The sequence below is a fragment of the Neodiprion lecontei genome, chromosome 2, assembly GCF_021901455.1.
Source record: "Neodiprion lecontei isolate iyNeoLeco1 chromosome 2, iyNeoLeco1.1, whole genome shotgun sequence".
NCBI classification, from domain to species: domain Eukaryota; kingdom Metazoa; phylum Arthropoda; class Insecta; order Hymenoptera; family Diprionidae; genus Neodiprion; species Neodiprion lecontei.
The window spans coordinates 41,561,319-41,574,013 of record NC_060261.1 but is presented as its reverse complement, the minus strand read 5'-3'; the positions used below and the strand labels follow the sequence as shown (position 1 = coordinate 41,574,013).

Below are 12,695 nucleotides of genomic sequence, written 5' to 3'. Positions count from 1 at the left end.
CTGGTCCGGGCCCGAGGGCCCAGAACGGATCGACGTGATGCGAGCAACGATGGCTCTACATCACTGCTCGCGAGGTCTCCTGGTGTGGGTAAGTTCGGATGTGCCGGTGAAAAATCCGCCGCGTTTTCGGAATTCTTCACGTTTTTAGACTCGGGCGAGGTGCCTGCAGATGTTCCTGTAACCGCGTAACAGTGCCGGGTATTTGTGTTCCTGCACGGCGGAGGAAGCGAGGGGTTCAGATCTTTGCGATCTCTTCTTGGTCCTGGGAAGCCAACTCCGAAATGTCAGAGCGACACTTCCAATGGCCTTTCAGATCGTGATTTGTCGTTTCCCCCTCTGCTCTGCGAATCGACGCAAAAAACTGAATACCGAAATCACCCGGCGAGATTAAGGTCTTGCGAAACTGGTGCCTCAGGCGATTTGGATACATTTTTCCGCATGTTTTTGTCCACCAGAATTATTAAGTCAGTAGAAGCAAGTATTCTGTGATTTTGTATCCTACTGTGAGGTCAGTGTAGTCAATAAGATGAAAAATGATCGAAAATAAGGTAAAAACTTAATTTTAAATATTAAACCGGGTGTGAATTTAAATGAACTGGGAAACCGTCGAATCAAAAATTTGCTCGACTCAGTTTTGTCGGAGTGAAATTTTTTGAAAAACATTTCCCGTCAAAACTTCTTAGCAGCGTGAATAAATATTATACTTCATGAATATTACGTAAAGAATTCTGCTTCGGTTTTACAAAACGATTCCAGACTCCGAGTTCGAGCTTCTACGTTGAATACATGCCTCTCTTGCTATCCTCTGCTCCGAGTCAAGAGGCAGGAGCGATAAGGGTCCGTTGCCACAAGCCGATGAGAGTAGAAGAAGGAGGAAGGTCGGATGCCTCGGCGTCCCTCTGTGTTCTTTATCACCGTCCCGGTATGCTTGATAACGTTTGATTTGTTTCAATCATAAATATCCACTCTCGTAATATGGCGGCGGACCGAGGCGACCGCATCAGCCCTTGACCAAACCCAGGCTGGAGGGTGAAAATACCAGAGATCCGAATGCAGGCGCGTCGGCACGCACCCTGCAGCTGTAGCTGATCTTAGCGGCACGCTAAAGGCGTGTAAAACGGGATGCTCGATATCGGCGAACGAAATTACGGAGGGGTCTTTGAATCGGAGATGCCCGGAAATTATTAGCAGTGGGAAGAGGATATGCGGAAACCGCTAGAGAATGCCGAAATGAATTTCGCCTCGTTCAGCTTTTCCCCCTTTTCGCGTCAGGGTGCAGGTGCAAGACACCAGCGTCTTCGGGACCAAAGTCAGCGCGGAAAGAGCGATAATAGCGAGGTTTTAATGAGTGGAGGTAGAGCCGCAGAAGCGAAAGAAAAAACGAAGTAGATAGAAATCTCGACGAGGTATAAGGTATAAGGTACCCACATGCATGTGGGGGAGGAGGAGGAGGAGGAGGAGGAGGAGGAGGAGGAGGAGAAGAGGAGAGAAGGAAAGATACGCTTTCAGCCGAGGGGAATAATAGTCTTGTGTAGGATTTGCAGTACCGCGACTCCTCCTTCGGCGAAGTGGCCCCCACCTTGCGTGTATCTCGGATCTAACATCGCGGCCTGTAAATCTCTCCGACTCGCAGACTAATTCTGGTCAATCCGTAGGCATCGATAATTACGAGCTGCTGCACGGCTTCGGCGACTTAGCCGTGCAGGAACTGTGGTTCCAGTCGTGACACAGAGATTTTCCCTCGTTCAGCTTACTTCAGGTTCAAGGTGAACTCCGCGCCAAGGCCTCCTGCACTCTCTTTGATCCATAAATCGTGTAGATCAAGTAGATTGCGTATATAAACCTATACCCCCTTTACCCAAGAGCTAGCTCTCTCTCTCTCTCTCTCTCTCTCTCTCTCTCTCTCTCTCTCTACACAGTTCCGATCTGCTTTACGATGACCACTCGGTGAATTATTCCTACCGCGTGTTGCGAGTTGCTCGGCATCTGCACGAATGAGTTTATAGCTATATGCATAGCAGCGAAAGAAATGATAATTTGAGAAAATATGGACACGTGCAGAACGTATTCTGCATATTCTGCGATGATTTCCGAAGTGATCGGTAATTTACTGAATGATTGCAAAATATCGTACGAGTTGAAAAGAGAGCACTGAATCTCGCGTGCCAATTTGGCGAGATTTTCAGTAGCGATAACGGCTGCAGTTGTAATCGCGTATCGTCGCGGTGAAAAATTTCCTGAAACTCGCAAGGGTATGTATACCTATATAAAAACGTAGTTGGTATTTACATATTCCGTGGTATATAAAGGGGATAATAACGAAGCACGATTAATATCGACGGGGCGGCATTAACCAGTTCAAGACTGTTCGGAGCAATTAATTATCTGAATATTATACTCCTCCGGTTAGGTACTAATTAGCAGCGTTGCCGTCTGGCAAAAAAGCCGCATCACGCATGAAATATTCTCGAACGAGCCGATATTCCAAGTGTGGGAAAAATCCCGCACTGAGAAGGAAAAGAGGAAAGCTAGCCTTATTTATTCAACTAATCGTGCGGCGGTTTCTAAACGCAGACCATTCCGGATCGTCTTGGGGCGGTTTCGAGCCGCGCTTGCATCCAGAATTTCTCAGTTACATCGGTCTAATTAAACCGGTTGACCACGAGCACGGGGTTCACGACGTCACCGTCGGGGTTCAACGCGGCCCCCGTTTTACCCGGGATATTCGCGTCGATAGCGCGGGCGGCGGGTTTCTTTTTGGTGTGCTTATTTTCCCCGCGGGCGGGGCACGCGTGAGGCGGTTCCAGGAGCGTCGTCGTCGGGCCCTGGGAAACGGGACGTGTGTATGTGCGGTGGTATTTCGATAAGAGCACCGTGTACCGAAGACGCCGGAATATATATTTGCATTCCGGGTAAGGGTGAAGTGCACGCGGACAGGACAGCTGGAGGCATCGAATCTTTAATTCGAGATACGGGAGACCGCGGTCTCCCGCAGGAATTGATGGTCCGGCGTCCTGCGTTTGTCGAGCTAATTACTGTAAGGCGAGAGACGCTTACGCTGCCGCTACACACAAACGGCATTAACGGCGATGCCCATCAATCCTCTCGGCCCTGCTCCCTCTTCCCTGTTCCCTTCACCCTCCTGCCGATCCTCGGCTGCTCCTGCACGCCAATTCTTCGCGCACGCACCGCCCTCGCAGTTACACCTGCCCGCCGAGCTCTTCTCTCCGTTCTGTCGCCTTCCACCTCGCTGTGACTTCGAGTGCAGTTCCTCCCTTTTTCATCGGTTAAGACTTCGCCCCGAGGATCTTCCTCTCGGATGTCCGCGATCGGCTCGGAACAAGCAATGACCGCTTTATCGAATCCTTTGGAATCCACGTCTTGTGGCGGAATCGCCGATCCCAACGAATTTATAATTTAATACGTGATAATCGCCGAGACAAAATCACTCGGTTCTTCCTTCGGCGTCTAAACGAAATCTCATGAATAAACAGCGCGATGTGTTGGTATCCTGGAAAGGCAGACTGCACAATGATTGTACGTCTTCACGTCAGCTGCGCATGAATTAAGAGAAGTTGAAAGCGTGTACATGTAAGTTTGGTAATTGAATTTGTCACGTCCGCTATAAGGGTACCAACACGAACGTGTAACGGAGGTACCACTCGCCTGTATATACGAGAAGAAATTTCATTCACACGAGTCGATCTGGCGTGGTACAGTGTTCGTTGAAATTTGTTATTTCCTGCCAACGGCACATGACGATCGGTTTACGATAGTTATCGCTGATTGAGTATGCGTTCTGTCGTATGGATGTAGAAACCACCTATACAAATACAAGTGGCGTAAATATGTAAATCGGATGTAATCTCGAAGTCGCATTAATACCTACCTTTGTACGTATCCACCAGCTACCATCAGCGAGTCGCGTAATTCATTTAAATTTATAATTACGCGTATAATAAGAGAAAGATCGTCTGGACGTCAGTTTCACGTTCTCAAACAGCGCGAGAATTATTGGTGCCTTCAATGCAGGGAGAGACGGTTTTTTAGTAACGATCGATGCGAGGCGAAGCTCGCCGGGCAGTCGTTACTGGGGAAAAATGAATTGAATTCACAAAAACTCAGCGAATCGTTCGAATTTCAAAAAAAAAAAATAGAAACTAAAATTGTCAACTTACCTCTGAGATTATCCTACAAGCAATGATGAACTCACCGTGCAGTAATCGTGATCCAAAACCAACGACGCCGATTCCTGCAGGTAGAAACAATCGAGGAACGATTAAAGGTGAAGTTATGCCGGTGTAACCTGGGCTAGAACAACTTCATCTAAATCTAGTCCCGCGGTACAAGATGCAGGGAGGGATGTCACGCAGCGATAGCAGCGGGGTACGTGCTACACCCTCGCGAGTTTTCTCACCGCAACGGCCATCTTAATTACCGAACGAGGCACCGCATATATCAAAGAGCCGGAGGAAGGAGTCGTCCTTTTCGTCCTCGGCTCGTCGCGACGCCGCGACGCGTCGATCTCTCCTCGCGAGTCCTCAACTGACTTCTCGACTCCCAGTTGCATGCATTGCGGGCCCGCTAATACTTACGCTTCGAAAGGCCTCCTTCAGGCCCTTTTTCGCGCCCCCCCGAGATCACGACGTCTTTATACTCCCCGTGAGACGACCGCTTATTAATTTTACGACGGACGGTCGACGCTGCGCATCTCGCCGGCGGTCCGTGATCGGAGCGAAGATTAGAGTGCTTCGCGTGTGTTTGTTAAGGATACGTTTCCTCTCCCTGTTACAAGGACTGCGACTGCGAAGTGCAGCTTGCGAGCTTTCCGCACTGGTCAGGATCAAGGGACGACCGCAGCTACTTGAAATTTAATTCCTTGAATTATTCACGTTTTCGAGATGAGAAATTTATCCAAAATTTTTCCCTAATTCGGTATCTAAATTGGTCTGGTTCAGATATTTAGACGGAATTCACTAATCGTGTGAGTAACTTTAAATATGTGACTTCTTTTAATTTTTTATTTACAAACAATTTCCCGAACGATGGAGATTGAATTTTTTAAAAACCGAAAAAATCTACATTACATACTTACATAGTTTCTTTGAATAAATTTTCTGAAGTTATGCAAACAAGCACTAGATTTTTTACAAGCCTTCCTCTGTCCATTTCTATCTATTTTTATCCAAGAGTGTGGATAAAAATGTAGAGAGATTCAAAAATTATAGAAGGGTAAGAGTGTGGAATTTTTAGAATGCCAAACTCTGTCGCCTGAAATATTGACTTTTAAGATCTAGGCAATTGTAAAAATACCGACGATTCTATGCTGTAGCTTTCGGTATTGTTATTCATTCATATAAGATTCCATATTTCGACTTCTTACACTTTAAAATTCTATTAACTAAATTTTGGCCTCTTTGAAAACTCGACATCGTAACGTCTCTTCCATTCTCTGACGTTCCTAAATATTCATCGCCGCCCGAGTCTATTGATTCGGTTTTTCGCAGCATAATATCTCTGCTGGAAAGTAAAAAAAACTGACGTTCGAGTCAAATCCAACAGTGATCCCTGTATAAACGGAGAACCGCGTTTAGCGTCAGCAGGTTGCGAACCGTGAAATTACCACCAGGTGTAATTGGGGTAATGAAATTCGCAGAATTTCGTCGCTGCGCGGATCTTACAGACTAAGGATCACGAGTCGGGTGTCGTAAGGGAGGCTCGTTCCTCCAGGGTGACACCGACGCGGCTCCGAGAGGGCAAACGTCTTTATATCTTCATTAAGGAACGCGCCGCGGCGTTCCACTCGGATTTTTAACGCTGCATCACGTCGCGCCTTACAGCTGTCCGTAGTGCTAGTAGACCATAGAGCCGGCGGAGATCTTGTTCCTTAATTTTTCAACGGCGTTATAAATATCGGGAAACTAGTTACGGTGAACGTTCGGACACGGCTGCTCGTCACCGGACCCCAAAAAACTCGGGGTCAACGCCTGACGGGCCGACGCATAATTTCGATACTTGTATTCAGGAACGAACCAACGTTTTTCCCAACGTCCGAACATGTCCCGCAGCAGCATGTATCTTCGCCCGCGGCGTGTAGGAAACGTCTTGTGGAACCGCCAATAAATCACCGGCAAAGATGGCATATGCCGTCAGGTAATGGTGGGACGGTGTTTTCATTGGTTTAAAAAAAACATATTCTCCAAGAAATTAAATTTTTTGACTCATGCGCTCGTAAAACCGTACACCACGATATTACCTACCAGCTGTATTCGTTCGACGCCTACTTTTGCCCACGGATCCATAAGCCAGCCGCCAGCTCACGCTATTCCATGATATTCGTCAAATCTGGAAAGAACTCGTTGCCTGCTGTCTCGGGCAATATTGCATTTATTTCTACGAAAGTTGCTGTAATAAAAAGCGTAGAAAAGAAAGAAACAACGAAAAAATAAATAAAAATAACACCAAGGCCATAAAACCGACCTACAATCTTTCCCACTAATTTCACTTCCAAACATTCCAGACAAAGAAAAGCAATTAACAGAGTCGCTGCTCCGCTAGCAGCAAAGGTCGTCACACCGAAGTCGCACTGCGGATACCTGGTACCAATGATCACTCCCGGATCGTTACACGCTGCTGCATCCCCATCAATTCCGAGTAGGTATTTTAAGTCACTCGAATTCATCCGGTGGACACCCGCAACGGGTCCATCTTCCATGACAAAGGTATAATTTATCGAAATTGAACTGCGCGAGAAGCAACCGAAGGCGTCATCACCTCGAGATCGAAATGTCGAATGATCTCGCGTCGGATGAACACCGTAAGAGAGAAGAAAAATGCTGAGGTAATATATAAATTTTCCACCGCACGGCAGTGGGTAATTGGAGGAGAAGGCTTACCGCGACATCGAAGCGCCGATACCTTTGTCTTAGCTGTTTCCCACGCTGGATGAGAGGGAGTTGTAGAGGCGATGGGACTTTACCGATCTGCGATTCACCTTCGTCGGTTACACTGGCTGGTTGCATCTCTCGCTGCCTGCTGCTGCTGCTGTTGCTGTTGCTTGAGAGTTACAGGAGAGCAGAACGTATAAGCGAGGAAGGTTCGCGGGGAGAAATTCCGGCTTGGAGACCTGAATCAGTATAACACCGCGACCGGTCGACAGCGGACACATCATTACAGGGCCTTGCAACAGTTTGGAGCGGCATCGAGGGGCCTACCAAGCGATCCGTAGGACGGAGTCGTAAATATTCGGTCGCCAAATAATGCCGGGGACCGCGCGAACTGCCCCACCGACCTCCACCTCGGGCTGCAGCCGCTCGTAATGAAGGACATCCTCGTTAATTAGCCGATAAATTATTCGTCCCAACAGACGGCTGGATCTACTTTTTCTACATACTTACGGCTTGTGTCTTGTTGTTGGAATTCTTCACTCCGCCGCGTGGACTTTGAATCATTTCTTAAAATACACGTCGCTGCTGTATTGAAAAAGCGCCGAGCCGCAGTGAAGGATGAAGGAAACCACGGGAGCCTGATTTTTGACCTCTTTCCATACAATGTCAAACACACGATGCAGTCGGTACACTTTTTATTGAAATCGGTAACTCTGTTAAATGTAAAAAAATTTATCTCTCTTGGCTCTCTTCTTACTTAGCCTCACTTTCTGCCACCCTCGATTCTCAGGCACTATTTTACTCCTGAGGTTGGATTTCGGGAGAACCCGATTCAGGATTGTACATCGAGGCGACGTGGCTAGCAGCGAGTTCCGGGGTCGGGAAATTGTCGTTGTGTTTTTGAAGAAGATGGGCTCGCAGTTCCCTCGAAAAGTTCGTCCTGAAGGTGTCGCAGTGCGTGCATTCGTATATCGACTTCCCGGGGTGAATCCTCGTCGAGAGCACGTGCTTCCTGAGGTTCTCCTGAGCATCGGCATCCCGAGATCCCGACAGAACGAGAATAGAACATGAATAAGAAAAATGGGAGAAAACGAGGGGAGCAAAAAACAACGCATCTAGAAGGCACGGAATGAGACGGTCTCGTTATACTTTATCCCAGCGCTCGATTGCCTTCTCCGCCCCCCTTTCTGCCGCTTCAGCAGAGTTTCTACGTATCTTTGCCCGTTTTCAAATCCACCCTGTGTATGGTCACGACCCGTGTGTGGGTTGAGGCACACGAGCACGTACGCGATATTCAAAGCAGTCTTATCGGGTGTCCCCGAAGCGTTCTGTACTCCCGCAGAAAGTCCGCAGGGGTCAATGATATTCTCGAAAACGAGACTCTATCTTACCGGTGATTGAATTGATTAGGCAAATCTTCCCACTCTAGTATCTGTGCGCAGACTGAAATATGGATACTTTTCTGAGAGCAGAGGAAACGAGAGAATTCACCCGTTTTCTACATATTTCTCTCTAACGATTTCGACACTTTTACATTTTCGTTTGGAATTTTGGAAAAGGAAATGACGTGAAAAAGGAGATAGAAAAAAATAAAATATAAGCGAAGACCTCGGCGCACGCAATAATTAATACGATAACTCTTACAACCAAAATCTCCAGGTTGGATCGTTGCAGTCGTGCTGAGTATAAACTGTAATTAACGCGGTAAATATTCCAATTTAGCAGATAACGAATGTGTTACTTCTGCACCGCCCGAGTCGCCGCCTCGCACCGTTGCTAACTACCCTTCGTTCTTCGAGGCCGGATAAGAATTGCGGTGCAAGTCTTGAAGAGACCGTTGACTAAGTGCCTTCGTACCCAGGTTTAATCCACCGGGTCGTGAAGATTGTTTTTTGGTCTTGGACAGGCCTCTATGATCGGATTCCAAGGCACGAGTCCATGGAAGCTCGCGAAAGTGGAAGAAAACAAACCAGACATCCCACCGCTGCCACCGTTTTTCGCGGTATCGTATAAACTCGTGGAAGTTTGTCTCGGCGGGATTCGGAGTGAATCAGGAAAAGGATGAGAAGGAGGATGAAGAGGGCGAGGGAAAAGTGGCTTTTCCGTAATCTCGTCGACGCAGCGTACCTTGGGACCGTTAAACGGCTCGTGCCCCGTTCCTTATTAAAATACTGAGCAAACATCCGCTGAGAGTGCGAGCTTGGTGTTCGTTACAACACCTGGCTCAGGCCGCGATGAAACTTCGTCGGTGGAATTTATCGAACTCTTACACCTCGGGCGATCAGGCGACGATCGCGTGTCTTCGAAATTTATGTCCGCCCTGTCCCTTGCACCCCGGTCTCGTTCATCGCAAAACGCGTCAGACTCCGCAGACTCAACGGGATCCTTGTACGGAAGAGTTTTTCCTCGAGATTAAATCATCCTCGAGTAGACGGCGCATGTTTACTACGCCAACGATAAAACGTGGCATCGACGATTTTTACGCCGACAAAATTCACGCGGATTACCGCCATATCAAATAATGTCACATTTGAGACAGTGAAGGATGTCCAGTTTCAACATTGGAGCCTGTTTGCGACGAGTTTTATCCGTGTGATCGATGAGCAGTGGTTTGAATAATCTTCGCGTATCGTTTCAGGAATTATCGAATTCGGTAACATTTTAATCGCCGAAAGCCGATACTTTACGAGGTATTCGGTGATGACTCAAAAACCCGTATACATTAATTTCCGTACCGCAGTGCAAAGGAGTAACAGAAGTCAAAAGGCTAGACAAACTCGTAGAAAATGTTTGTTCTTACACGTCGTGATTTCAAAATGGAGACATGACTGCGGAGTCACCCGCACTTCAATTTCCTCCGGCAGCCGGATTGTAAGCAAAGTACGCCGATCCCATTGGTACAGTACGTATTCCTGATCGCTGGCTCGTACGTAAGAGGAGAGCGGCGATCAAGGGTCAGGGGGAGGCGGGAAGAGCGGGGGTAGGGGGAGCCACCGGATCGAGTTTATGTCGCTATCAAAAAGACATGGTCGCCGCGGTGCAGCGCGCATCGCAACGAAACCCTCAAAGAGCATTAGCATACTGGACGTGCGCGGTATGATTGCCGTTCGTTCCCTCGTTCACTCGTTCATCCGTTCATTCGTCCGTACGTGTGTGGGCACATTCGCCACGGAGCACAATTAACTCGTTATCTTATCTCTTGCGGCACTGCGGACCAAACATTAAGGTGGTTAAGACTCACGGCATCTAATTTACGCCCGTCCCCGAAGTCGCCAAGGACGTCAAACCCATAAAATACCTACCTTACTATTTCCTTTTTCGTTCGCGATCCAAAGTTGACTCAAAGTTTTACCACCGTTCGTTCCTCGTCAATCTACCCTCGCGACTCGTTTCAACCCCTTGTCGTAACTTTTCGTTAGTCAAATCTTGAATATCGATGTTACCAAGACTCGTCTCATTCTCCTAACGTCAAGTTTTTGAAACAATTCGCAGACAATGAGAGCGAAAAGGTGGAGACGAAAGGGTGGCAATGATTCTTTGCCTTTCTATGCAACGTATGATTTACTGATTACTTACAGTAAATCTGTAATGTTGAAACTCAATGACTTTTCACTTTTCAAGTCAACGAACTTTGGAGCTATTTGAATTTCTGGATTTCTGGATATACTAGCTACTACGATTCAATTTTGGTCCTTCCGTCACCACATCACGATTGTGCCGAATTCGCAGGATGCTGAAAACCTGGAGTACGAGTATAAATTATAGAAAAACAACATGCTTACGAAGTTGTTGCTGGCGTAGGGGCAATGGGCGCATCTGTACGGCTTGGAGCCGGTGTGAAGTCGGAGATGTCGATGCAGGTGGGATTTTAATTTGGTCTTGAATTCGCAGCCGGTATAAGCACAGTGGTAAAAATTTTTATCCAAAACTTTTCTCCCAGCAGCGCCGTCCTGCTCGTCTTCGATGGGTCTTCGACGTTCGTGATAGTTTTGGTGTCTGAAACACGTCCTTGAATTTAGGTAGATTGGTACAGAAGCGATATTACGTAGGATGGCAGGCGTGGATAATTTGCTGTCACGTTAATGTGACAATATCTTGACGATGTTTTTCTATTACTATCTTTCATATTAGATAAAAATATGGGTCGTTGATGTTTGAGTTAACGAAAATGGATTGTCGGTTGGATTAAATGAATATTAGATTGGCGTAGGAATTAATTAACCTTTGAAGGAATCGTTGATTTTTTATTCAAATTCTTAGGCAAGAAATCGATATGACAAACAGAAAAAGAAATTGATCGAGAAGTACCTACGTCGCATTCTGCACAAGTACGACGAGTATTCAGTCATGTCAGCCACACAGATCGTGTCACTTCTTGATTTGCGATGGTAACAGTTAACCTCAGATGACAGTAATTGAGTAAATTTTAAGCAACGCACAAAGGTTGTATTTCTTCATTTTTTTTTTTAAACCTTTCCAGCATAATAATATCTCGAGAGTCATGATCCGTGCAATTTATGACAGCTGGTTAAACCGGTCGACAATTCGCAATATGTCTGAAGAGTTTATGTTAATCGATAGAGCAATTTAATTTGATAATTTCTGATCGTTACCATATCGTATTCACCCGGATACAATTTGTTATTGTATATACAACAATCCATACACGTAGTACGAACCGGAGAGACGAGTGATCATAATATACGGTTATTAACGACCCGCGACGCGTCTGATCGAGCAAATTATCGAAGATATCTTCACCGGTTACGTACCAACATGTGTAGTCGGAGGATTAAAAAGTGCTGGGGATGAACAACGCAACGCGTCTGCTTGACGTATCACAGGCGGACTATTATGATAGCGGAAAGGACATGCGCCTATGAAACGTACATCATCGTGCCCGCGTCCAGGTATATATATATATACATATACATATGGGAACGCAACGCGCTTGGATATGTAACGATATTACATGCGAGTCACATAGAATATAAAGTAATTCGTATGTACGCGCCTTAAGCACATACAACGTTTCAAAATAAAGGGCAAACGCTTAACTCTAGGTGTCACGTCGGTCAAGATCACCTATCCGGTGAAATAAGTGTAACTCTCTCTCTCTGCGAGCCGGGGTCGAAGCGAACGGTCGATATAAAGTCTAGTCCTGTCATATTCACATTCTTATAATTTCGTTAACATTTGGGAAAACAAAACAAGTAAAAAAAAAAAAAAAAAAAAAAAAAAAAAAAAAAAAAATTGAGACGACGATATATACAAGAAGTGTAACCCAACGCAATCCCAATCTTTCGGAGCCTGTGAGCCTAAAGAACAAATCCAAATATCTGATCGACGAACGACCACGCAGTATAATCGGTGAAGACCGATTCTATAAAAGGAATATCAAAGAACTTCAACATCCATGATCATCTACGGAGCCGTTAGGCCACCTCTCTTCATCAGAGATATTCCGAGCTAAGTCATCTTTTCATTACTGATTTGTAGGTGGATTGTGCCACAAATCTGTAATAGCCTTCTTAAGTCAGTATTTTATATCTTCGTCTGTTAACTTTATTGTAATCTCACCATAATTTAGAGTCCTTTGTCAGTAGATTCATTCTTTCACTAGAATCATTTTTAAATTTGAAGCATAAAGGAAAAGAGAGCCAGTCTTTCGTTAATATGGTACAAAAATTTTACCAGAATAATTATATACAAAACGTCGGTAATCGCGTTGAGTAATTTTAACGTGTGAATGAAAGAGTGAATGAGATTTTCTATGATTGCCTGTTCTTTTAAAAGGTTATACCAAAA

The 12,695-nt window shown here is 46.0% G+C and overlaps 1 protein-coding gene across 2 annotated transcripts in view; it reads right to left on the bottom strand.

Annotated features, from left to right (window-relative positions):
• Positions 1 to 7,567: 7,567 nt before the first annotated feature.
• Positions 7,568 to 12,695, bottom strand: part of LOC107225959 (zinc finger protein 91) — a 48,659-nt gene continuing 43,531 nt past the window's right edge. For both annotated transcript variants that reach the window (XM_046730401.1, XM_046730402.1), the window contains exons 8-9: positions 10,670 to 10,883; positions 7,568 to 7,910 (exon numbers count right to left, since the gene is read on the bottom strand). In XM_046730401.1, coding sequence (XP_046586357.1) covers positions 7,686 to 7,910; positions 10,670 to 10,883 — 439 coding nt within the window. In that variant the 3' untranslated portion in view covers positions 7,568 to 7,685. The remainder of the gene's footprint in view (positions 7,911 to 10,669; positions 10,884 to 12,695) is intronic.